The sequence below is a fragment of the Vanellus vanellus genome (genome assembly GCF_965231255.1).
Source record: "Vanellus vanellus genome assembly, chromosome: 6".
NCBI classification, from domain to species: Eukaryota; Metazoa; Chordata; class Aves; order Charadriiformes; family Charadriidae; genus Vanellus; species Vanellus vanellus.
This window is the reverse complement of record NC_138911.1, coordinates 4,080,594-4,105,616: the sequence shown is the minus strand read 5'-3', so window position 1 is coordinate 4,105,616 and position 25,023 is coordinate 4,080,594. Positions and strand designations below refer to the sequence as shown.

The following is a 25,023-nucleotide window of genomic DNA, read 5'->3' as shown; positions in this document are numbered from 1 at the left end:
GCAGGAGCGGGAGCGGTGGCGGTGGCTGCCGCAGGTTTGGCCGCGTCTCCGCGGGAGAAGCGGGAGTACCGCCAGTGCGGGCAGGTCGGCGTGAGCCTCTAAAGTCAGTCACGGGCGTTTTGCACGGAGCGATTTTAACTGCGAGGGGAAGATGTAGTTCCCGCCGGCAGGAAGGGTCCGGCCCGCCCCGGAAACGGCGGGGCCGCCATGGGCCGGGCGGTGACCGTGGCCACCTGCGCCCTCAATCAGTGGGCCCTGGATTTTGAGGGCAACCTGGAGAGGATTGTCCGAAGTGAGTGGGGTGGCGGTACCTCTCCCCCTCCCTCCCTCCCTCCCTCCGGGCGTTTCTCGCCCGGCCGTGGCGGGTTCAGGCCGCCCGGTTCGCGGGGCGGCGGAGCGGGAGAAGGCGGGCCGGGCGCGGGCAGTGTTTGATCCGACCCTCTTCCAGGTATCGACATCGCAAAGAGCCGCGGAGCCCGGTACCGGCTTGGTCCAGAGCTCGAAATCTGGTAAGAGTGCTCGGCGGGTTCCGGGTGCGGTACGGCCCTGGTTGATTACCGGAGAACCGTCAGTAGGAACATCGGCCACGTAACGCCCAAAGTGTCGCTTGAAGCGTGTGCGGCTGTTGGGGCACGTCAGAACGTTGCAGTTGCAAAGACGAGTTTGGGTCTGTTGTCTCGGAAACATGACCGGTACCAGTCATTTGTTGACCTATTTCAGCGAGTTTTCTGTCACGGAAATGGCAGAATTCCGGCCAGGCCCAGGCTGCTGCTCCCAGGGGGAATGTCCCAGCAGTGCCGGGGGGGTTTGGGTGGTGTCATTAGGGGTGACGCTGGCAGGGCTGCTGCCGCGTGCTCTGTGTCATCTGCGTGAGATTGTTACGGTTTGAGGAACCCACAACGATTTATGGTTGTTTAGACAATTATTCTCTCACCTGATGCCCCCTCCCCACACGGGGAAGGGAATCAGGGAAAAAACAAGGAAACCTGAGGGTTGAAATGTAAACAGATTTAATAGAATAAGACAAAATAATTAACATTAATAACACTAAAGAACCAATATCGATACTGATACCAGTATAAAATATACACGGATTATACTCAGCCCATTCTACCCGTAGGAAGCTGTGCACTCCCAGCAGTGGACTGCAAGTGTGGGACACTGCCAGCGCTGCGGCTTCGGGAGGAAGGGAAGGGCTCGGGGCTCCGGCACCGGGGCAAGGAGTTCTCAGGATGGCAGCCATCGAGGCAGAGAGAGAACTCCTCAGCAAACTTTCTGATTTATGTTGAATGAGGCGTTCCTGGTATGAAATAACCCTGCTGGCAGCTTGGGGCAAGTGCCCGGGTCTCTCCTCCTCGTCCCCGCACCCGGTGAGCTCAGAAACACCGAGACCTTGAAACCCGCACACCATAGCTGGCTATAAAGTAAATATTTTCACCAATTCAGGCACTAGAATCTTCTAAAAGTGCAGTTCTCCCAAGCATTAGAAGACAAATTAGTCCTGTGTTGCTCAAACCAGGACAGAAATGTTCCTTGTCGGAAGCAGTTCAGCTCCCTTGGCTCTGGTGCAGATGTTGGCTGAATTTTTTATTTCCTGTGTTTTTGTGTGCAGTGGTTACGGCTGCTCGGATCACTATTATGAGTCTGACACGCTTTTGCATTCGTTTCAAGTTCTGGCAAAGCTTTTGGAGTCTCCAGCTACCCAAGATATTATCTGTGATGTGGGAATGTAAGTCTTTTTTGTGTAAATATGACAAAGGGGGGTAGGTTTGTAGGAGCTCTGCCTCTGCTGTGTTTCTGGACAGTGAGGGCTCTGCGCCAAATTTTTAAATGCATCTTAGGAACTGCTCTTTCCCTTTTAATTACCGTGACTAGGACTGCAACACACAAAAAGCTTTCTGAAAGATAATCATTTCAAAGATTTCTGGTGGTTGAGTCCATCGAGAGAGAAATAGGATAACTGCAGTTATGTATGGGGAACCTTAATGGTTGTGCCCTATTGCCGTGGGGAGGACTTTGGGTAAGACTTTATATTATATATAACGCAAAGGGCTTTATGAATTGACTCTCTTTCGGGAATGTCAGGGCTAACGTGACTTGCTTTGACTGGCAGACATCCTTATAAGCAACATATGTGCGTGTCAAAATCACTGAAACCATTGTAAGTCATGTGCTGATGGTGATAAATGATAACTGTAAAATTAACATATGTACTTTTTTTAGTATTGTTATAAATGCATAAAAGTAGCTTTATTGTGAACTAGCCTGGTAGTATCATAGGCAGTGAGGGTTGATTAAATAAGTTAGCCCAGCAAGGGGGATTCTTCTGCTCTGCTTGTAGTTTGCAGGGACGCCACTGCTCTGGCAGTAGTTGACATATCTGAGACTGACAGAATGGCCAGTAACTCTCACTTTTGCAAACAACTACTTGAATTCAAAAACTAGAAGTTAAAACTTGATATATTGTTTTGTTTAATTCCCTTTAGTGATAAAGTGTGGAAGTGTTGTCTTAAAAATAGTTTTTGTGCAGTGAGGTATGTGCTGTAGCTTTTTTAATTTCATGTAATGAAACCAGTAACTCTGCTTCTTATTGTCACAGGCCTGTTCTGCACAGAAACGTTCGCTACAATTGTCGAGTGATCTTTTTAAATAAGTAAGTAATTCTCGATGTGTTTTGTGAGACAATACATTAGCGTATCCTTTCAGGGACTGGTCTGGCCTTCAAGAAAGAATCTTCAGTGCTACGTACAGCGATGGAGTTGTCTTCCTGTCTACTAAATTGTAGAGAGACAACTAATGTTTTCCGTTATCTCTTCTTCCTTTCTGAATTTGTAGAAACTAGATTTCCAGTGCTTTCTGAAAGACTCCAGAGAAAACGCCCTAGGTCTGCAAACAGAAACTTTAAAAATTATTGTATGTGGTAGTTATTTAGTGTACATCATAACAGAAAAAAAGGGTTGGTATTAATCAGCGGTTTTATTTAGTCTTGTTTGGCTTTGGCATCAGTCTTAACTTGCCGTTTCTGTTTTGGTTTATGTTTTAAGGAAAATTCTTCTGATCAGACCGAAAATATCATTGGCAAATGCCGGAAACTACAGGGAACTTAGATGGTTTACCCCGTGGAACAAAACAAGGTAGGCAGGTTACTGTTAAAATTGTGTTTAAAAACACAGCTTGCTGTTTGCAGCCACAGCAGAAGGACTGCAGTCTCTATCGCGATCCATCAGTGCTGCTACAGGGTGAGCAGCAAGACAGAGTCAGCCAAGCTACGTAATTGAAGCTTGGTTAGAAAGCTTGTTACGTACAATCAAACTCTGAATTGCTGAGCTGGAAGGGAAAGTGTGGCAGAACGATCATGCAACCAGTGTAGTAGTGTCATTTTCCTTGTGTCTACTTTCTAACTATATGCAGTTGAGGATTGGAAGAGCCTGTGTTTATCTGCGCGATTGCTGCATCCTGTTCAATATTAAACTGGAAAACTATGTGAAATGGATGAGAGAATTTTAAGGACTGCAGAGGATGAAAGCTGCATACCTTACGAAGCTGCAGAATGCGCTTGATGCTCATCTCTGATGCCACATACTCATCCTGTAGTCAGAGAATTGTTCTAACCTGATGGTCTCAGTAAAGTACTTCTGAGAGAGCCCTTGAGCGTCTGTCCTCTGAACCCCAGGCAATTCCAGATGAGTTCCGAGTTAGTCATGTAGTAACACTGCAAAAAGAGAAACTTTTATTTGATATTTGACTTGCTTGGTGGGTTCTTTTTAGGTCTAGTTTATAGCTAGGATGGAGCGTTGTTTACCATGCATTTCTGAAGCAAAATGGGATGTTGCTACCTTACAATCTTAACATTTCTGATTAATTTCACAGAAAGCATAAAGGTCTTTGTCTTTTATTTTTTTAAACATACACAGCCCCGTACAACTGAAGTACAATTTCTTTAATCGGTGTTAGAAGGTGACAGAATGTGGAGATGAGAATGAGGTTTTTATGCCATGATTTACATAACGATTTATTCACAACCTATAAACCTGCTTTAGGCACGTGGAGGAATATTTTCTACCCAGGATAATTCAGGAAGTGACTGGACAGGTAAGTTTTTGAAGGATCTTTTTATTTTCTTTTTAAATCTAGTATCTTCCAGATTCAGCAATTTAAATGAATAGAAATTGTGGCATAAAACTGTGGTGCACCAAATTCCGCTGTCAGTCATATTGCAAATTCATAGCATTCAGTGAGAGCTCTCAGTTACATTAAATGGGAGCATAATTTAACCTTGGTTATGTTAGTACTTGGCAGCAGAGCAAGTAAATTTTAAATTTGCCTCAGTTATTTATATATACAGGTCCTTGATTGTCTTATTTTGCACAAGTCTGGTACTGGGTTTATTTGTGCTTGAGACTACATGTTTTGAGGTAAAAAAATAGAATTAAAAAAAAATAACCTTTTTTATTCAGAAGGATCTAAAACTTAGGTTATTTGTCACTAAAGCATGAGCGTGATTCCTAGCAAAAGCCAGTCTCTGTTTTGTAGATTTATAGTTCTGTTCTGAAGCAAAGCACCGTATCTGAATACTACTGACATTTCAACACAAAATTTCAGTACAATCCAGAAATTTGCAGTTTAGAACTTTTTTTTTTTTCTTTACTTAAACTTGGAATAAATGAAGAAAGGTATAATGTGATTGATAGTGTCACTCATTTCACATAAGTGAGTACTTAGTTTTTGTATTTTTATTTAAGATTTGTAGTTAACTTTTTGAATTTAATAGATTCCTCTATTATGTGTGTGTAAGGATGTTCTTGGTTTTTCTCAGGAAACCGTTCCTTTTGGGGATGCAGTGCTTGCAACCAAAGATACCTGCCTAGGGGCAGAAATATGTGAAGAACTCTGGGCACCAAACAGGTAAAGGAGCAGAAGACATGAAAAGTAAACTAAAACATAGCCTGAACCTGCCAGAAATAAATGTTTGAAAAAATCTGCTTATTATTCTTGTATGTAGTACATCTTTCAGAAAGTGCCAGTAAGCTAAAATATAATTAGGAGCAATAAATACATCATGGGAAAGATTTCACTAGGCTAGATGCACGTTGGCAAAAGAAGTTTTAGGCAGGTAAGGTAAATTAATTTGAAACAGAAGGCAGGAAAGAAATACCAAAAAGAAGCAGAACGAAAAAAGTGACCTGAGGAAACAAGTGACAGATAACTATAGCGCTCGCGTTCTGGATAGTGTTCAGCTTTTAGTTCAACCTGAGGTTGAAATGTCCTCTCTGGATCCAGCTCTCTAACTTGATCTAGGGTCAAAGCGACAAAGTTATTGTGTATCAATTTGTAGCATTGATTTTTGTCTACTAATTATAATCCTGTATTATTCCCACTTACTGTACCTAGTCTCAAAAATTTGAGACCACTAGTAGGTCTTTTTATTTTAATTGCTTTATTCTTTTTATCTTCGGCTTTGGCCAGCTCCTCTAGAGCATTTCACTTAAGAGACAAATTGAGCTGTCTTATATTTGACAAGCTAGAGTGTAGGCTTCCAGGCAACATCACTTTGAGATGTATCACTTTTTTTTTTTTTTTTCTATTTAGCTGTTAGCTTAATCCTTCTACTTTATTTTTTAACCAGCATCGCATCAGATAATGCATAGACAATGCATAAGGAAACAACAAAAGGGAAAGCAAAGCCTAGTGCCCTTAAGTAATGTTTCCTGATACTATTTTAGTTCCTGTAACAATTTGAAGTCCTTCCCAATATAAAAAAGATCCCACTCATAAAGGTCTGATGCGGGTGAGGGTGGAGATATGAAAAGCATGAAAGCTGTTTTAGTTAACACAAAATAAACAAAATGTTCCCGATGTTTTTCCAAATTTCCCAGTTACAGACATTCATTTCCTTGTCACTGCAGCAGGTGTGGTATGTTACAGAAGAAGACGTGATTTTTTTTTTTTTTTAGTATTTCTCTTTTGACATTGGAAAAAGAAAAAAAACAAACAGCAGTGAAAGTTGTCTTCTTGCGGTTCTGTTTGCTTATGCTTTTGGATTTACTTAGAGAGAAGGAAAATGGGACAACTGACCTTGCCAGAGTATCTCTACGTTGCCCTTTCAGACCAACTTGTCTTATTCTCTCTTTTTTTGAGACCCAGGTGAAGTAGAAGGCCTTGCATTTAGAACAGAAGGAGCAAAAGCCCTTCTGCCCTCTGCAACTGCTCCTGGTCTTGGACAGAAGAGTCAGGCAACGCAAGCAAACAGATGTTTTTGAGACTCCTATCCTTGTTGGAGCTAAGACGTGCAGAAAGCTGACAATGGCATAGATGTTTTTATTTGTCATTGTTTTTAAATGATAGCTGCAGTATTCACAGCATAGTATTGCCAGCTGAATTTTTTTCTGGCTTTCTTTTGCTTTGACAGTCCTCATATTGAAATGGGACTTGATGGTGTGGAAATTTTCACTAACTCTTCAGGGAGTCACCATGTGCTGCGGAAGGCTCACACCCGGGTGGATTTGGTGAATTCTGCCACTGCAAAGGTATACGCTTTAAAGAAAAAAATATTTTGGTTATGCACCTTTTTTTTTTTTTTTCAGAAGTCTCCTCTCCTGTGACAGGACATAGCATAAGCGTGGAGGCCTTGATAGTCCTTGTTAGTTTCTTGTTTTCTTACCTGTAATTACCTTCCCTATTGCAATAGGGGAAGAGCTCTCTAGCAGGGAGACTGTACTTCTTTGGGACGTCTTGCTATATATCATGCTCTAATGTGAAACCACTGTAACTTGTTTCTACCTCTGAGCTCCTAAATGCCAGAGGCTGTTTGACTGCAGGTCAGCTCTGTCTGGTCTGTGGAGCAGCGGACTTGAAGAGAGGCCATTTGGTATTTGCATGGAAATAGGGGAGATACAAACCCGCCCATGTGTGTGCGGGGAGACCTCCCACAAGAAACTTTGGGTGGGAGCACGTAGTTCTACACTGGCATGCCAACTATATAATGTCTTTCACACACATCTATAAAGAAGAGTTAAAATACCTTGAAGCAGTTTGGTAACTCCCAGCTCTGGAGACTTGCGCTCCAAAAATGTATTTGATGTCCTCAATCACAATTCCATTAAACACTGAAGAAAAAAATACTGCACGTGTATAATGGATAGGAAATAGTTATTCAGAGTAACTGAATTTCAGTATTTGGAAGTAGGAAATGTTGAATCTACTGCATACAGAGAATAACCAGCTTGAAAGTGTTGTTGGATGCACGTTCTGCTTAAAGGGCAACCAACCAGTGGCTGTGGTTGTTCCCTGTAGTCATCTGTGGCTTACCAGTCTCCCTCCATGTGCATTATGTACTGAATTGGCAGCTCATTGCCAGCTTGTAATTTGGTCAATAGAGGGGGTTATTTTCCTGGCACATATAAAACCATCCAAAAGTCTCTTTCATTTCCTTAACGTGACACTTTCTTTTCTGATTTTCATTCACATAGCAACATTGTGTCGGAGAAATACCAGTAACTATATCAGGAAGGGGAAGTAGAAATCAGTGTTTAAACTCAGACTTCTTTTTTTTTTCCCCTGTCATCTTCTTACTTAAAATACATTATATTTTTCTACTTTGAAAGTTCTGTTTATTTTAAAGAAGAGAGGACATTTAGTTATTAGACTGTAATCCTGTGTAACAGTGATGGGGACAAAAACAGAGTAAGGAATGCACGTTACACTGAAAAATGTTTAATTTGTACAACTGCTTTGTCACTGTAATTTAACATGCTTTGGTTACATTTAACAGTATCTGCTATGGCCTCAGATATCCAAACACGGCTTCTGTCGTCATCTTCCTGCTTTTCTCAGTCTCAGTTTGAACTTAGAATTTCAGTTTAGAAATACAGCCCTCTCTGTTTGGGCTAAGGGAGTGACCCTTGCTAATAACAGCAGACTCCTGTCTTTCAACAGTGTGAAAGGGCTAGAGCTCTCTTACTACACTTACTCATGTCATTACTTGTTTCTGTTGTGTGTATCACATGCAAAGTACTTTTTTAAATGACAGAGAGTGCAAGCTGTAAATCATTCATAATGTAAAGACAGAGGAAGATTATAAGGACAGGAATAGTGAAATAACATTTTGTCTTTTAACGTTCTGTCAGGTGCTATATTCTGAAGAGCATTTTTTTGTCTGCATGTTTGTTTTCCTCCCAGAATGGTGGAATATATATTTTAGCTAACCAAAAAGGCTGTGATGGTGATCGTCTGTATTATGATGGCTGTGCCATGATTTCATTGAATGGAGAAACAGTTGCCCAAGGATCCCAGTTTTCACTCGATGATGTGGTAATATATTCAACTTATAGCTGCTAGTTACGACTGAAATTAGTACGGCTACATTTTTGCTCAACGCTTTCCTGACATTCCATATCATGTCTATATAATGTCAATAGACTAAAAAAGATGTATTTTTACTATGCTATTCAACTAGGTCCAAGGTTTTTCCTGGTCAGATTGCCCAGACCTGATCTTCAGTAGCTTTCCTGCTTTTGGGAGCAAGGAAGAGCTGTCACAGTGGAAGAACTTTATGAAAATGTTTGCGTATGCATGGTTAGGGGAGGTGCTGTTAATTTATATTCCCTTATCCAAATAAAAACAGGGCAAAGACTGCAGTGTTGTAATTATGACCTGGTTTGATAGACAAAAGGTTTGATAGGTTGAGCTTTACTTCAAAAAGCTCCTTCTCAGTAGATTTGTCATCAAAGCTGTAGGTTTCCTCATGTTAGGTGCCAAATTTGTCTTTTTCTGCAGTATGCTTCTTGCCTTTTTCACTTGTCCTTTGCTGCAACTCATGGTGAACGTATTGTTCAGCCATCTGACAAGCGCTATAAATTCGTTGTTTATGAGCATCCTAGTGTACTCAGTGAAGTGAGTCAGTTGTGCTCACTTTGTAACGTAAGCGATTCTACTGAGTCAGAAATGACTCGTGAAGACAGCATGAAAATCTGTATTGAAAAAAGTTGCATGCATTCTTCTTCCCCAACAGGTTTTGTAGTCCAGGTCTGTCAAAAATTGTTTATCTGTCTGTGTAGATTCAATTTAATGTTGAAAGTCTTTCCATAGGAGGTGCTGGTTGCCACTCTGGACTTGGAGGATGTTCGAAGTTACAGAGCAGAGATTTCATCTCGTAACTTAGCGGTAAGAATTCTTTATGGAGGTTATGTTTGTAAACTCTCCCAAGTTTGAATAGTTACTGAATTTTAAAAGTATTTTCATGTCTCGATTTTTACCGTATTCTATAGATCTGATGTTTTATAGGTATATGCTATATTAAAACTGATATCTTCCCCATTCTTCTGTACTGTTGCTTAGGCAAGTAAAGTGAATCCTTATCCCAGGGTAAAAGTGAGTTTTGCTCTGTCATGTCCTGATGATGTAGCTGTACCTACGTGTATGCCAGTCCAGTGGAGACATCATAGTCCTGAGGAGGAGATCAGGTAAGCACATACTGATTCTGTTGCTTGAAAATTATTTTGATTTTAAAAAAACCCACCCAAAACATAAGATCTTCTTTAAGTAAAGAAAGTGTCTCTTTGGAAGAGCACAGTAAATATGTTGATTTGCTTAAGTCTTATTCCATAACCGATTGGAATGAGCATATTCTGTAATTTCAGCCTTGGTCCTGCATGTTGGCTTTGGGACTATTTAAGGCGCAGCAAACAGGTAAGAACAACTGTTTTTTTTCTTTGCCTTGGCATACACATCTTCTTCGTTGTCGTAGGGACAGTACAGATTGCTGTCCTGTGCTGCTGTTAATGCAAAGTGATTTTAGTCCAAGGTGCAAGGTTTGAGTTTTTCTCTGGTAGCTCATTCAGACCTAAAACCTGCACGCAAGGTGTGACTTCAGTATGCTCTTTAGACCTTTTCCTTAGGAATCATGCTTCCTTTGAAAGCAACAGTCAAGCTTACCAAATAAAGGGGATTTCTTTTTCTTTGAAACACCATTTTTTCAGTAAGGAAAATATTTTAATGGCAAAATGGAGATGTTTAAAATAAGCAGAGTGACATGAACTAGTAATTCAGTTAAATAGTGAAATATATATGAAAAAATATAATCATTTTTATTAGCTCTTCTGTATTACTAGAGGGTAAGGACACACTGGAACTATTTCTAGCCAAAGGGTTTACACTGACTACTTGTTTGATAATCCAGTCAATGAGAGTTTAAGAGGGTTTGCTAGGTCTGGTTTGTTTGTTTTTCCCCAGTAGAATATAAGCAGACTTGAACAATGCACATGTAATTCTTTTAAAAGAGTGTGTGTCTGAATAGTACAATATCTATTTTTTCTAATTTTGCCATTTGGGATGTCTTCCTTGCTCTGTTTTCAAGGCAGGATTTCTCCTACCTCTTAGTGGTGGAATTGACAGCTCTGCTACAGCTTGCATAGTCTACTCTATGTGTCACCAGGTTTGCCTGGCGGTGAAGAATGGAAGTAAGTAGATCTGCATGCCTGGCTAGCCATGCTTAATAATGGTTATGGACAAGGTAATATTAACTGGGTGCAATAGATGCAAGAGTTCATGAATGGTAGACTCTTGCCCAGTTGTTCTAATGGAATCCTTTGTATGTCTTCAGAAGTTCCAGCAAAAATGTGTGTCCAGATTCAGGTTCTTTGAACTGGCTTAATAGTTTTCATTTTGGGTTTAAGAATTGGGTGTAGAACTCAGACTGGTTTCTGTCTAGAGTATCATTCAAAATATTGGCTGATGTAGTTTTGGGATTTCAGTTTATCATGAGAATTTTCTTCTCCTACTAAATTCAGCACTACAAAACATAGTTAGGAGTGACTTGAGCTCTTAAACTGGCTTTACGTAGACTATATGCATTTAGGTAAGCCTTTGTACATATTGGATCATATTTTCTTTGACGTTTCTTTAAGGCATAGAACAAAAGGACTTAATACTTCCATGTTCAAAATTAGAAGCAAAATCAGTAATTCTTTTATTTGATATATGAAAATATGTTTGGGGAGTTAGATGATGGAGTCATCTTATTTGTGAGGGTCAGTGTAAAGCTTAATTGGAATACAAGAAACATACAAGATATTTGCGTATCCTGGAGAGTGGGAGTGCAACAATTTTCAGTCTTGTTCTGTTTCTTCTGCTTTGTTGTCAGATGCAGATGTGCTGGCTGATGTGCGCAAAATTGTGAATGATGAGACCTACGTCCCTGAGGATCCTCGAGAATTTTGCAAGCGTATCTTTACCACTTGCTATATGGCTAGTGAGAACTCCTCCCAGGATACTTGCAACAGGGCTAAACTTTTGGCTGAGCAAATAGGCAGGTACAAGTTGAGAAATGCTGGAAAAAAAGTCATGTTCTGGCAAAGGCTTTAATCTAAAGCTTTCAAACTCTAAAATAGGAAAAAATGGGAGAGGAATAGTAGTTGTGTTAAGTAGGAGTATTACAGACATTATCATTTAAATGTGTAAATGTGAGGCAAATTTAGCAGCATTTGGTGAAGGACACAGAAATTTGGAAACAGACTCTGGAAAATGTTATTCTTCATACTAGATCTGAGATGGTAGCAGCCTTAAAACATCATTTAATGGGTGGGTTTTTTGCTTTTTTTTAGTGTTATTTTATATAGTCAAATTTTGCTAGTTGAGTCACTTCTGATTGAATTCTTCTCAGCTATCACATCAATCTGAACATCGATGTGGCTGTGAAAGCTATTATGGGAATTTTCAGCATGGTGACAGGTCGAACACCCCGTTTTTCTGTGTATGGAGGGAGCAGCAGAGAAAACCTGGCACTCCAGAATGTGCAGGTGAGTTTCATGTTTCGTGTGGGCTGAATCAGGTCAGACCTGTACAAAATGGTAAAGTAGTATTTCATTTGCATTGCTGTGAAAACCTGAACTTGTTTTGGTGTGTCCCTGAAGATTCATGAGCTCCCAGTAAATGCTTGTCTGCAGCAGAAATCAACAATTACACATAACTCAGGAGAAGACCAATACAACTATTGTTTGTGGCTTTTATAGGATGTTTGTGGCTTTTATAGGAAATAGTACATGCCTGTATCCTGTTAACAGCATCAGTTGAGATGCTGTTTAGAAAAGCATCCCAACGGAAAGCTGCCGGGTCAGGAAAATGAGCAGCAAAGTATTCTAATAGACAGGTCTGAGTCCAGTAGGATTGTGGCAGGTCAAGACTCAAAAATATTGCTGATTTATACCAGACTTTCCTTTGGTTAATGTCAGCAGCCTTTAAAAGGCTCTCTGTGAGATGTCAGGCTTACCCATTTCAATTCCTAGATGTCCTCAGTTTTAGAAGGTAGAAAAGAACTTTTTTTTACATCAGAAGGTATTTAATCTTCAATAGGCTTATAAAATGCAGCTCAAATACACATTTCTGATTACACATTTCCATTGTGTCAGAACAGATTGGTGCTGTGCCTGGGTAGTGCTGATATACGTATCCTACAGAATCACAGAAAACATAGCTGCCTACTGACTTCTAGTCCCTGGCTCCAGTTGTACCTTTCGTTGTCTTGATAGCTTTCTTTTTGGCCTATTCTTAAAAGCTTCTAACCTAATCAGCAACTCTGTTTTAATTCTGGCTAAACATCGATTATTGTGTTTGATAGTTTTTATTAGTTGAGGACTTGATCTTTCTTCCCCTGCTATTACTGGAGAAATCCAGCTGTCTCCTTTGGAAGCAAACATTGAATCCATCATCAGCTTTTTGGCAATGGGATAGGCTTTAGCCACAGAGGAGTGTGGCAGTTTGCTTAACATCACAATTGTGTCTAGAGCTGGAGGTTGAATCTCAGGTCTGTTTGGTATTATTATCATCCTTAGAAAAAGTAGGTTTAGGAAAGGGGACAAAAGCAAAGAGAACTTTTTACAAATTTTCTGTAAGTAAATCCCTTTAGTCTATTACTCTATAAAAGGGTGTGTTAGACAGATGGTTCATCTGCATACTTCATCCTTCATGGATCTTTATTAGTGCTTGTAGGAGGTAGAAGATGGCAACTACTCCCTATTTTGCAATTCAGAGTAGAATAAACTTGTTCAGTCATGCAAGTCTGTGGCAGTAGCAGATACTGAACCTGGCTTTTTTACGAGAGTTCAGCATCTTCTCCACAAGACCATCCTTCTTGCATTAAGATTTACCCCTTTCACATTTTGTTCATTATGGGTTTGTTTAGGGAACTGATTAATAAAAATGTATAAATTTGCTTTATTTTTCATTTTGCTTTGCAGGCTAGAATAAGAATGGTCCTTGCCTACCTGTTTGCTCAGCTGACACTTTGGACTCGTGGGATGCCAGGGGGACTGCTGGTGCTAGGATCAGCCAATGTGGATGAAAGGTTGGTGAAAGTTAGAAATCTCAAACCAGGTGAATTGGGAACAGGTCACTGCATTTCCTTGCAACTCTACCAAATCCCAGTGTAGATTATTAGTCAGAAGAGGTAACAAGTTCAGAATACACTGATAGGAGTGAAATTAATGAAAATAGTTGAATTGGCCTGCATGGAAAATTGTGCATTTTTCAGAAGCTTAACCAAAATATTGTCATAGTTTTCCAATAAAATGCTATTCCTTCCTTAGCTGTTTTCAGTAGAGCTTGCCCATGCAGTTACCGGCTTAACTTTCTTATCTGTTATTTGTTGTATTTTCAATTACTGTAATAGGAGTTATGAACTTTGAGTTGAAAAATAGATTTTTAAAAATATGGCGTACTGTTATTAGAGCTGACTATTTGAAGATTAAAGCAATCCCCATTGTGAGATTGATAACCTCAGAAGCTGGGGGAGTAGTGTGTGCTGATTCTATGGGTGTTATGGCGTTTATTTTTTTTTTTAATTGGTCAGGACAGTATTTTAATTATTTTGCATCAAATATATTACCTTAGCATGGCCAGTTTTGCAGTGCTTCATAACTGTTTAAAATACTGTTTTCCTCCTCTTGGTAATTTCATGGCTTTAGGATAGCCCTGTTGCAGCTGAACATGTTTGCCCCTTAAGTATAAATACATTAATAATATGCAGTCTGTTTCTCCCTGTCTTTATACTACCTATATATATTCTCTATAGTACAAACTATTATGTATTATACTAATGTTACATTAGTATTTACTATTACTATATAAAATTTCCTCTCTTGCTCAGTCTCCGAGGTTACTTGACGAAGTATGATTGCTCAAGTGCTGATATCAATCCCATTGGTGGAATCAGCAAGACTGATTTGAAGAACTTCATACAATATTGCATTGAAAATTTTCAGCTCACGGCCCTCAGCAGGTGAGTAGTGAAGCAGTGATATTTGGTAACTGTATTTGTATGCAGCATATTGTGGACTTAACAGTTTGGTTTTCTCTTCTACCAGAGCTAAGCTGCAGTAATATTACAGTGCTAATAAAGAAAAGTATTCTGCACATCCCTCTGGTTTTAAATGATCATGTATGCTTACACAATGTAAATTGCTGGATTCTGAAAATGCCACCAGTCTTTGGAGTTACTGTATGCAAGCATTTGTGTTGTCAGTTCCACTGAAGAAACAGCTTGAACCAGATACTTTATGGTTTTGGTGTAAAGCATTGCTTTTTAAACCTGGAACAGCTTGCAAGTACCACTTCTTTAGAGTTCTAGTCCTTTAGCAGCTTATGCCCTGAAAAAGTTTTGAATAAAGCATTTGATTTTTAACAAACCAGACTGCTTGTTAACTAGTACTCATGAGACTGGACAGAATTCATGTTTTCTTTTTATGTTTTCCCTACAGTATCATGTCAGCTCCACCCACTGCGGAGTTAGAGCCCCTGGTGGATGGACAAGTGGCTCAAACTGATGAGGTAATGCTCCGGTAAGCCTTATCCTAACACTTGTTTTTTTGTCCAATAACTATTGTTTGCTCTTGCATGTATCCATGCTTATTGACAAGCATGTTGTAAACAATCTTAAAGCCGCTGCAAGGCATTAGTATCCCACACCAACGTTACCTATGTTGACAACAGTTTCCAAAACAGCAAGTTAATTTTTAAAAAAAAATATTTTATATTTTGGGCACTAAGAAGGATGGGTGTTCTGAAATTCAGTGTGTTTTAAAGTTTCTTAATATCAAGAGTTAGTCAGGGCCTTACTGCTATCAAAATGACTGGTGGCAAAGCCCTTCCTCTTCCCCTCACCCTTCACTTTGCTATTCACTTGGATAAGAGAGGACAACTTGGATAAGAGATAAGCCTGACAACTACCTCTGAGGGCTGTTGGATATTTAACTGTAGGATATTGTATAACTCTTTATGATACAGCAAAGAGTGGCTGAATTAGAATTAGTGGTTTTCTTAACTAGGCCTTATGTTACTGATATATATTACATTTAAGCTACCTAGAAGGGAAAATTAACAAATCTTTTGCAGGAAAGAAACGTTTTCACTGGCCAAATCAAATATATTTATGAGAGAATTTCAAATCTCCCATTTCAGAGAGATTCCATTTTTTTGTCTTCTGTTCATACTATTACTATCTCTTTGTCTTATTAGTCATTGGCAATTTCATTTTGGTGTTTCTTTGATTAATCTGGATTATTGTAATTGCTCCATAAAACTATTAATTATAAATTGCATAGTTAAGATTTTCAGTGACTTTCTGTGTGTGTGATTTCAGGCAGATATGGGGATGACATATACAGAGCTGTCAATCTATGGCAAATTAAGAAAAATTGCAAAGGCTGGACCATACAGTATGTTCTGTAAGCTGATTAATATGTGGAAGGAAATTTGTACTCCAAGAGAGGTAATATACCAAAAAAGAATAATAACCAAATCATGTAGTGTCTTTGCCAAAATAAAGCATGTTTGGAGAAGGGTTTAGTAGAGTTTCTTTCAACTGAAAGGGATAGTTTAATTATTCTGTGTTTAGAGATTATTCTACAGCTGTAGCAGATTATGCTGGAAAAACTGGTATGCATCTCTTAAATTAATGGAGCTTGTTGTCTGTGTTGCAAATTGTTTAAACAGTAATTGGGTAATTTGAAAACAATTATTTCAGAACTAAACCTTCAGGGGAAAATTATTCTCTGAAATATACATGGCTAACTACTCTTGAAGCCTTTGGTTATATGTTCTGAGACAGAAAATGGCTCTTGCTTTGAAAGACTATCTACACTGAAGAGGTATCTGCTTTGCTTTAGGCAGTTCTGCTTTTCCTGTGCATGAAGGAAAAAGCTCAGGTTATCACCTGAGTTGCAGAAGCTAGTGCTTACTGTTAGATTCCTTACAAGGCACCTCCTTATTGGTAAATATTAGGTGCAGACACTGAGGTGGTGTCTGAAAATGGTCTTAAATGCCTCTTATTGGTAGTGTCATCCACAGTGATTCATGCCACTAATGGTACATAATTTATGTAAATGTTAATGGAATAAAATGAGTGTGTAAAGTGAGAACACATTCTCAGCTAAATTTTTTAATATTAAGAATTGTCATCTGATTAAAAGCTATATTTTTTTGTACACCAGGTGGCATCAAAGGTTAAGCATTTCTTCAGGATGTATTCCATTAACAGACATAAAATGACCACCCTCACTCCTTCCTACCATGCTGAAAACTACAGTCCAGATGACAACCGATTTGACCTGAGGCCTTTCCTTTATAACACCACATGGTCTTGGCAATTTAGGTGTATAGATAAACAGGTAAATGGCTTTTACTTCTTGTAAGGTTTTACATTTAAAGCCTTCGCAATGGGATGAGCCCAGTTCCAGTGAATGTCCAGCAAAAGACAGCTAGCATTTAGGATAATAGTTATTACAGAAATGACTGTCATTGTTCTTTTCACATAACTATGAGGGTAAGAATTCTCTGGTTTCAGTGTAGGCTGGATTTTTTTTTTTTTTTTTTTTTTCATTTTTAAGTACAGCTTGTCATATTGTTAGGAAAGCAAGAAGAAGAAGAAGGGAAAAAAAAAGAGAATATATGTACCGAGGCCAGAAACGAATAGGTATACCCATACTCATGAAGTCTTGAGCTAATGCGGAGAACAAGCTTATGTGTTTCGGTTTCAGTTTAGGACCTGTCTGAAGGGATCTGTTTAATTGCAAGATTAAGACTTAACCTACATCTGCGTGGGAAAAGCCAGTAAGAGGCAGCAATTAATTGTGAATGCTTCTCCCACCTGCTTCAACAACAATACCTTTTTTGAAGCTCAAGTCAGTTGACTCACAAATACGTGTTTGCTCAAATACAGCATCAGTAATGGTACAGTGCTTAGTTTGAGCCCTGTGAGGTGTGAAGGGGATCAAGCAACTGTCAGAACCGTGCTTAGCTTTTTGTAGTTTTTAGTCACACCTTCAACGTTATTTTAATGCCATTTTTTAGTGGCAAAAGTGCTGGGCTGAAGAATTTTAGCACCTTGAAGTTTTTTCTGCCAGAGATTTTACACCTCAGTTGCTTTAAAGAATATGTTTATATATGTAATAAAATATTAATTCCCTCATCTGTGAAATGCCAGACATGCTGTAATAGTGTTTTATTACCTTGAAACCTAGGATAAAAGCTACCATGTGCAGCACTTTTTGTAGGTCTGTATGGTGGGGTTTTTTCCATTGATTTGGACTTTTTCCCACTGAAGTCCAGAACAAAATTTCTTAAGGCCTCAGTGGGAGTTGGGTAAAATATTTTTGTAGAGTCTGGACCAAAATGTAATTATTTTATGCTTACAGTAAATGTGATTAGGATCTTTCAATGATCCATGATATTGTTACACTCTTTAACTATATTTGTATGTAATAGCAGTTGTGCTATGCAAGGGTAGTAGCCATTGCAACTCATTCCTGAAAACTGGGAGTTTTCAGTTTGGGGGAAAATCTGTTACGCAGGCAACAGTAACCTGAACTGATAACTCATTGTTACGGATGGCTTTTTGCAAGACTGGAAAATAATGACTTGCGATAATGTGAGTGAAGTCTGCCCTATTCAAGAAAGAGAATACTCTTAAGTTTCCACTTATTGTACCTATTCAGCACTATTGTAATTCTGAAGACAGTCACTCTCTAGGACAATGTCTCACTGATAATTATGCTCCTGGGACTTAACCTGCACTTAAGGTTTTTCTGGCATAGTAACAGGACTGTGAAAATAAGGCATAAACTCTAAATAACATAAAAAACTCCTTTAGTTAAGTAATGCCAGGTTTTTCTGTAGAAGAGTCATGTTACAGCTTGAGCTCATTTGTGAAGGAAAATGGGTTTGAGTGCTAATGATAGAGAAATCTGTTGGATTTGTGGAACGTACCTATCGACTTTGAATCTTTGTAGAGTAGTCCAGGCAGTCTAGTTATCCACTCTTTTAAGTGCAAAATTCCCTCTGTATTTGCTGCAGAAGGAAGAGGGGTAAGAGGAGGTTGAGATCATAGCATTTGCTGGGAATTGCCAGATTTTCCCTTGGAGTCTTAATATCCTTCAGTTCTACCTAGCCAAAGGTTCCACCTGGGGGATGAAATTTCTAGTGATTTAGAGCAACCCTAGGAACTCCAGTAGCACTGTCTGTAGCTTCTGCCTTTGAGTTACGTCTGAGGATGTGTGGTCAGAGCATGCACTTTAACAATTTCTAGATGCCAAAATGTTAATTGGGATTTTAATAGCTGGCATAATTTGAAGGAACTGTGACATAGCTCAGGAGAAAGCTGGCACCCCTACCCCCAAGGATTAGGTATATGCAGTCTGTCTTCTGCTTTTTCCAGTGCTTACTGGTCACATCACAAGATAAATCTTTTGGTTTGACCAAAAGCAGCTAATCAACCTTAGTATCTTTGTGCTTATCTTTCATGGCCAGTAGCAGATGCTGAAGGAAGAACATAAGAATGGAGAATTTATAATACGATCCTCCCTGTATACCCCCCTAGATTTGGGAAACATAGAACTGAATTTTCTAGAGTTAGAGATAATGTGCAGAACATTGTGTTTAGTTCATGCTCTTGGTCTGTCCTCCATGAGTTTGTAGAATCGTTTCTGAAACTATTTATATTGTTAGTCTTAACAACAGCTGAGCTTAATATAACGTAGTTCCTTAAGTTTTAAGAACAGTGAAGGTCAGTTAAATAAAATTTGTGTGTGTGTGCACGTGGAAAGCATTTCCTGTGTTTGTTTTAATTATTCTAGGTTTTTTGTTATGGGCAGCGTTCCAGGTTATGGCCTGATCTGATCTGACAGCTGTCACTGAAAGGGGCAGCGTCCTATCCCTTCCTGTTTTTCCCGGCTTCTGAGATGGCTTTGGTGCTTCGCTCACTCCTTGGTCAGCCAAATGAAGTCAAACAGACAAAACCTAGAAACTGATGGGACCATGCAGCCAGGGGGTGATTAAGGGGGTGGGTGGGAAGAAAGTTTGACCTTCTCTTTTGACTGCAACTAACAGCCTGTTCAGCTCAGTTGTCCCCTAGAGCGTATCCCACTGTCAGTTCCTGGTAAATCTGTGCTCTACACTGTTTTGTGATGGAAGTCTGAAAAGACAGGGCACATTAAGTGCAAACTTATTTTTACTATTAAATCAGTTTCCTTTTAACTTGCAGGTATCCAAGCTAGAAAAAAAGGAAGGAAATTCTCTAGTTGAAGACGTGGACTGATTTGCTGTCTTGTCTAACTGTGGTAATTATTTGCTAAGCAGGATGTTCAAAACTGGAGTATACTGTGATGATGAGCAGAGATGACACAAACTACTGTTGAGATGACCATTATAAATAGTATTTGTAACCAAGTCCTTTTTTTGTTTGATTGACTCCCTGTTTTGTTCCCAACATGCTTAAACCGTAGTTTGGCTAAGGAACCATTTATTAAGGATTTTCTTCAACTGCTTGAGTTAATTGGTTTTAATTGAAAATATTTGGATAAGCCCATCAATCATAAATAAATGTAGGGTAATGTATTGTGAAAGTGTATACACATACAAATATTAAGTTTGTTTCTACTAATTTGGATACGATTTTTGAGTAACATTCAGATGAAAGTATCAAATTTTAACAGTTCTGGCATGTGCTGTTGAGGGGAAAAACTCATTTTACTTTGCAATAAACTTGTAATTTTATAATGCTAATTGACTCAGTTCTTATTTTACATGTTTTTCATTTTATCTAGCATTGGCTATGTAGACTCTTCCAGTGTTTTGAATAGACAGATAAGGTCTAATTCAGCAAGGTATTGGAAGCCTGTCTAACTTGAAGCAAATGGCTAATCTCCTTGTTAGTGGGATCCAAATTAGAGTTCAGCTTCTTGTTTTCCATCTACTTGCTGTATGACTTGGCGCAAATAACTTTAAAATCTCCAACTTAATTTTCTCAGAGGGGAGTAATACCTACTTCATCAGGATGTTCAGGGATTGTTTAATTGTTATTGCTCTCCAAGATCCTCAGATGTATTTTAAGGATTTCGAATAAAGTTGGCATGGTGTCTTTTCCCTCCTGGCATTTTTGATGCGTAAGGGTAACTTGGTGTACCTGAAATAAGAAGTGTCTTCTGGTGCATAGTATTTTGAATAGAGAGGACACAAGTTTGGTGTCTGTGCCACTGTTTTTATTCCTGTGTGCTCTGATGCTGCTTGTCCAGGAGCTGTGTGATCTGTTACCACTGACCGTGCCATCAGTGAGTGGTTGGACTTTCCCACATAATCCCTGTACTATTGGAATCAAGCTTGCTGGGTGTAAAACATCTGGAAATTGAGTGAATATTGCAGAATGAAGTATAAAGCCAGCTGTCTTTGAGCTCAATTAGTGTGTTACCCACCTTCCACCTACTGTTTGCAAAAAGCTATTTTAACTTCATGATTTCACTGATCTTTTAAGTGTGTCCAGTACTGTGGAACAATAAAAAATGTACAAGGATCAGCTTGTTCCTTCACTTGAGTCCCTTTTCTGCTTGTTCATTTAATGTTTGGCTATTTCCATTGCTTTTTTTAAAATTTATTTGAAAGGTGCACTTCTAATAGGGGAAACTAGAAATGCATTTCTGAAGTTCTGGGCAAATAATGCTATAAATGCGACAGTGGGGGAGCTTAGACAAAGCAAGACTTTTGTTAAAATGGTCATACATTGTGCTAATAGAAAATGTCTGTTAAAGGGCATGTTCTCCACATTTGTTTCTCACAATCCAGAAAGACAGAATAGATTCATGTGGAGTTAAAGATGCTGCATTGTTCTTGATGGATTTATTATATGTTATTCATTTAAATAAGTAGCTAACTTACCTTAGTGGATATTGCTGGTACTAAGAATGTTTATCTTCGTCTGACAGAAAACCCCAGCTGAGATTCGCCTTCCTTTCCCATCCGTTACGCCCTTCCATTTCCCATTCCAGCCAGAGGGAGTGGATTAATTTTGAACAGAAGTTCAGGAATCTGTTGTTTATTTGAAGGCTTCTTTCTTCTTTTTTTTTCCTTCCTGAAGTTATTGATTCTCTTTCCTGACAATCACAGAAGAGGAAAGGAGAAGGAAACACTTGCTTTCGTTGACATAAAAAATAATAGAAAAAAAAATACAATGTTTACATGTGCTTACTGTTACTGTGGTTACCCTGAATACTTCAGGCACGTAGTAAAAAGACACTCATGTTTCTTAGCAATGGCACACACAGCATGTGTGCAAATTGCATTTTATTTCTTACGTGCGAGTGCTGAATACAGATTGTACCAGCCTACCTCTACTTTCCTTTTACTATCCTGAAATTTTCACTGTTCCTGTTCCATCCAATGCCTCTCGTTCAACTGTTATACAATTGGAGTTATTGTTGATCAGTGCTTTGCTGTCTACTGAGAATGGGAAATAACTGTAACGTGTAGCTGCTGACGTTCACTTTTTACTAGTGATGACTGTTACAGGTAAAGGTCATGTCATGGAGTTTTCCTTTTTATCTTAAGCTCCCCAAAAAGGCTGGATCTTACACTGACTTCTGAATAAGTCAGGGTGAAAGAGGGATTTTTTTGACCCATCAGCCATGCAGCTGAAGGCAAAAACTACCCCGTTGCTAAATAACAGTATAGGATAGGTCTACAGGCTGGAATGCCACAGTGGTGGATTGATAGACTTTTGGGTTTATTGTTATGCTGCCATTGCTCCCAATATGAGGCAGAAAATGGTATATAGTTATCAAATTATCCTGACATCTACCCTTTTGAAATTGCAACTTTATGAAATTGAACAGTGAAAGTGTGTATGAAGGGGACCGTGAGGAAAGGGGCAGAGTAGCAGCAGCGAAGCATCTTTTAGCAGCCAAAACAGCATTAAGCTAAACTCGCAGTTGCTTCTGGGATGCCTGGGTGACTAAATACAAATTAAATACTTTCTGCCGCTAGGGATGCAAATGATTATTAAGAACGTGAAGACAAGCAGGATGCAGTAATTTCTACCCTCGCTATTATTTTCTCAATAAATCCTAAACCCGACGCCGGCTGAGGCAGGGGCTGGCTCAGAGGCACCTTCAGCCCGGGACACCGAGTTTACGGCTGCCGTGAGGTAAAAAAAGCTGAAACTTTCATTTATTTCTAATTTTTTAAATTTTTTTACCGTATACAACGTCTGCCATCTGCTCTCCTCAGTTTGGGTGAAGAACCGACACTTTTTACCAGAGACTTACTGTCACGTCTTTTCCCCAAGCCCCGGCTGCTCACAAATCACCGGTTTCTGAGGCGGTGACCCTGCGGGCTGCCAGAAGGACGAGTCTGTCAGGGGGCAGCGCCGTGACCCGCCACGGCTCCCGGCGGTAAACCCGCCTGAGGCGGCGGGAGGAGCCCTGTTCCCGCCCTCCCCCGGCCGCCGGTCACGTGCAGCGGGCGGGGCCGCCCCCGGGCGGGCGCAGCCCTCCCGCCCCGCCCCGTCGGCCCCGTCCCATCCCGGCGGCGGCAGGGAGGGAGCGCGGTGGTCGCTGCCGATGGAGGCGGCGGCCGGTGCTGAGGCGGAGCCGCTGTTGCCCCCGCGGAGCTGGCGAACGGGGCGGGCGTTCTGGCGGGCCGGTGCCCGCTCTGCCGCTGAGGACGGTGAGTGCGGTGGGGCGGGAGGTGGCGGCGGCGCCCCTTCCCCCGCCCGCAAGCCCGGCCGGGCGGCGCTGAGGCAGCCGCTGCCTGGGGCGGTGAGGCGGGCGGCGGCGCTCTCCTCTTTTCCTCAGAGCTCTCTCCCGGGAGCGCGCCGGGCACCGGAGGGGGACTCCCCCCGGCCTGCCGAGTGGCCGGGGCTCGGCGGGGCTCTGTGCCGGCGCTTCGGTGGCGGCTGCTCCCGGCAGCTCCGCCTGAGGTGGCTGTGAGGGACCGGCGGCGGCCGCCGCGCCTGGTTGAAGGCACTGAGCCGCTGTCGCTGACCTTGGGCGCAAACCTTGCGCTGCTTCAGCCTGAGCCTTGGCTTATTTTCTGTTTTAATTTCTCTATCTTTTTAAGGTGATGACTTTTTTGGTTTTTTTTTTTTTTTTACCCTCTAACTCGTTGAATATTCGAGGTCGGACTTCTCAATTCCCCTCTCAGCAAGGCTCCTTGGGAGACCTCAGGTTCTCTATTTTCAGGGTATCACATCACTTACGTGAACCTTCTCCTTTTGTTGGCTGTTTGTTTGTTCGGTGTCAGAAGTGCGGTGGGGTCTGAGGTAGGTCCCGCACGCCCAAACCGGGCAATGCCTCAGTCATCGCTTGTGACTAAGGGTCACTTGCTGTGACTAAGAGTTCCAGAAAATATTGGGTATCCTCAGTGGCGTGCGTGGAAAATGCGTGTGTTGTTATGCTTTTTAAAAAAGCCCAAACCCAAAATTGCTAAAGCGTAAACACTTATTGGTAATTTCCCTGTTTTAGCGTTGAATTAAGAGGAGTTACTTAGATTCTGCCCTTTCAAAATAGTTGGGATTAACACTAGGCTTTTGCTCCAAGAATCTAAAGCTTTTGCTGGCTTTGCTATCCTTTTAACTAATACTGTTCCTTTAAACAACTTTGTTTATGTCTCGCTGGTGTGTCATGTCTTGAAAAAGATAAGATCTTTATTGCATGAGCCTAGCTCGTCTCCTGTTTATGTGCAGTCTTTCATGGTTCATATCAGAATCAGTACAAAACTGTGTTGTTGCTTATGCTCAGATAAACGGTGACATTTAAAAACTGTTTGCAGTCTTTGTAGAAAATTGATGCCGCTGAATCACGTGGAACATAAAATCGTTCGGCACTCAGATCAGTGGTGCTTCTGGCGTTTCTTGGAGCCTGGAGAAAGTTGTGCTAGCCCTGGCGCTGACTGAGTCTCATTGTATCCCGTGCTGGATTTGCCGTCTCTTGGGAGGAGATGGTATAAAGTGCTCCTTGGGCCTCTTCCCCTCTGTGGGAAGGTTACACTATAGCATGTATTTTTTGTATCTCTAGCCCCTGTCAGCTTTTTTTTTTTTCTTCTCCTCCCCCCCCTTTCTTTTTTTTTTTTTCTTCCTCATTTTGGCCTTAACTGCCTTTTGCCTGTCTCTTGTTGGCTTAATTGCTTGATTAGTTACTCAAAGGTCGTAATTCAAGGGAATGCAAGTGATTGCTCTTTATTCTTTATGTATATGTCTTCCTACGGACTTCTTAGTAATGGGGTTGAAATCTTGCATAGTAACTAATTTGGTGGTATTTTGTTTCACTTTGTATGCTTTAACCCCTTTCCGTCTTGAACTCTGATCTGTTTGATATGGTAATAGTAGGACAAATTAAAAAAGGACTTAATTCTGTTCTCATCTGACTGGAGATTTCTGTTGGTTTTGGAGAGAATGAGATCAATCTGAACCTCAGTTCCTTTATTAAACAAAAGTACAAATGCCTAGAATACTAGTGTCTGATTTTTCCAGCAACACTTGACTGAACACTTTGTCAAAGAATAATTTGAAGCTCCATTACAATGAATGTTACTTAGGACTTGTCTCTGTATTGAAATATTCTAGTTCTATTTAGGTAGTATTTAGTCCTATTTAGATAGTTATTTAGCTACTAGTGTAATCTAGCTACTTAAGCTAAATGTCAGAACCTGTTCACAAAATACAGAAAGATGCATGATGTGTTTGAGATTATTATTTATTTAATTTAATGC

At 40.3% G+C, this 25,023-nt stretch overlaps 2 protein-coding genes across 2 annotated transcripts in view; both read left to right on the top strand.

Annotated features, from left to right (window-relative positions):
- Positions 1–207: 207 nt before the first annotated feature.
- NADSYN1 (NAD synthetase 1) lies at positions 208–20,049 on the top strand (the record flags this gene model as incomplete). The annotated part of the gene is made up of 21 exons (XM_082485619.1): positions 208–292; positions 449–509; positions 1,613–1,729; positions 2,600–2,653; positions 3,045–3,134; positions 4,041–4,092; positions 4,817–4,905; positions 6,410–6,527; positions 8,179–8,310; positions 9,088–9,162; positions 9,337–9,461; positions 9,639–9,687; positions 10,355–10,457; positions 11,141–11,309; positions 11,660–11,795; positions 13,233–13,339; positions 14,141–14,272; positions 14,751–14,820; positions 15,632–15,760; positions 16,482–16,658; positions 19,529–20,049. The coding sequence occupies 21 exons, from the start codon at positions 208–210 to the stop codon at positions 19,580–19,582; spliced, it is 2,124 nt and encodes a 707-aa protein (XP_082341745.1). The 3' UTR covers positions 19,583–20,049.
- A 2,825-nt stretch (positions 20,050–22,874) lies between these two features.
- Positions 22,875–25,023, top strand: part of TPCN2 (two pore segment channel 2) — a gene marked incomplete at both ends in the record, with an annotated part of 30,754 nt that continues 28,605 nt past the window's right edge. Inside the window, 1 exon segment of the mRNA XM_082485046.1 lies at positions 22,875–22,980. Coding sequence (XP_082341172.1) covers positions 22,875–22,980 — 106 coding nt within the window.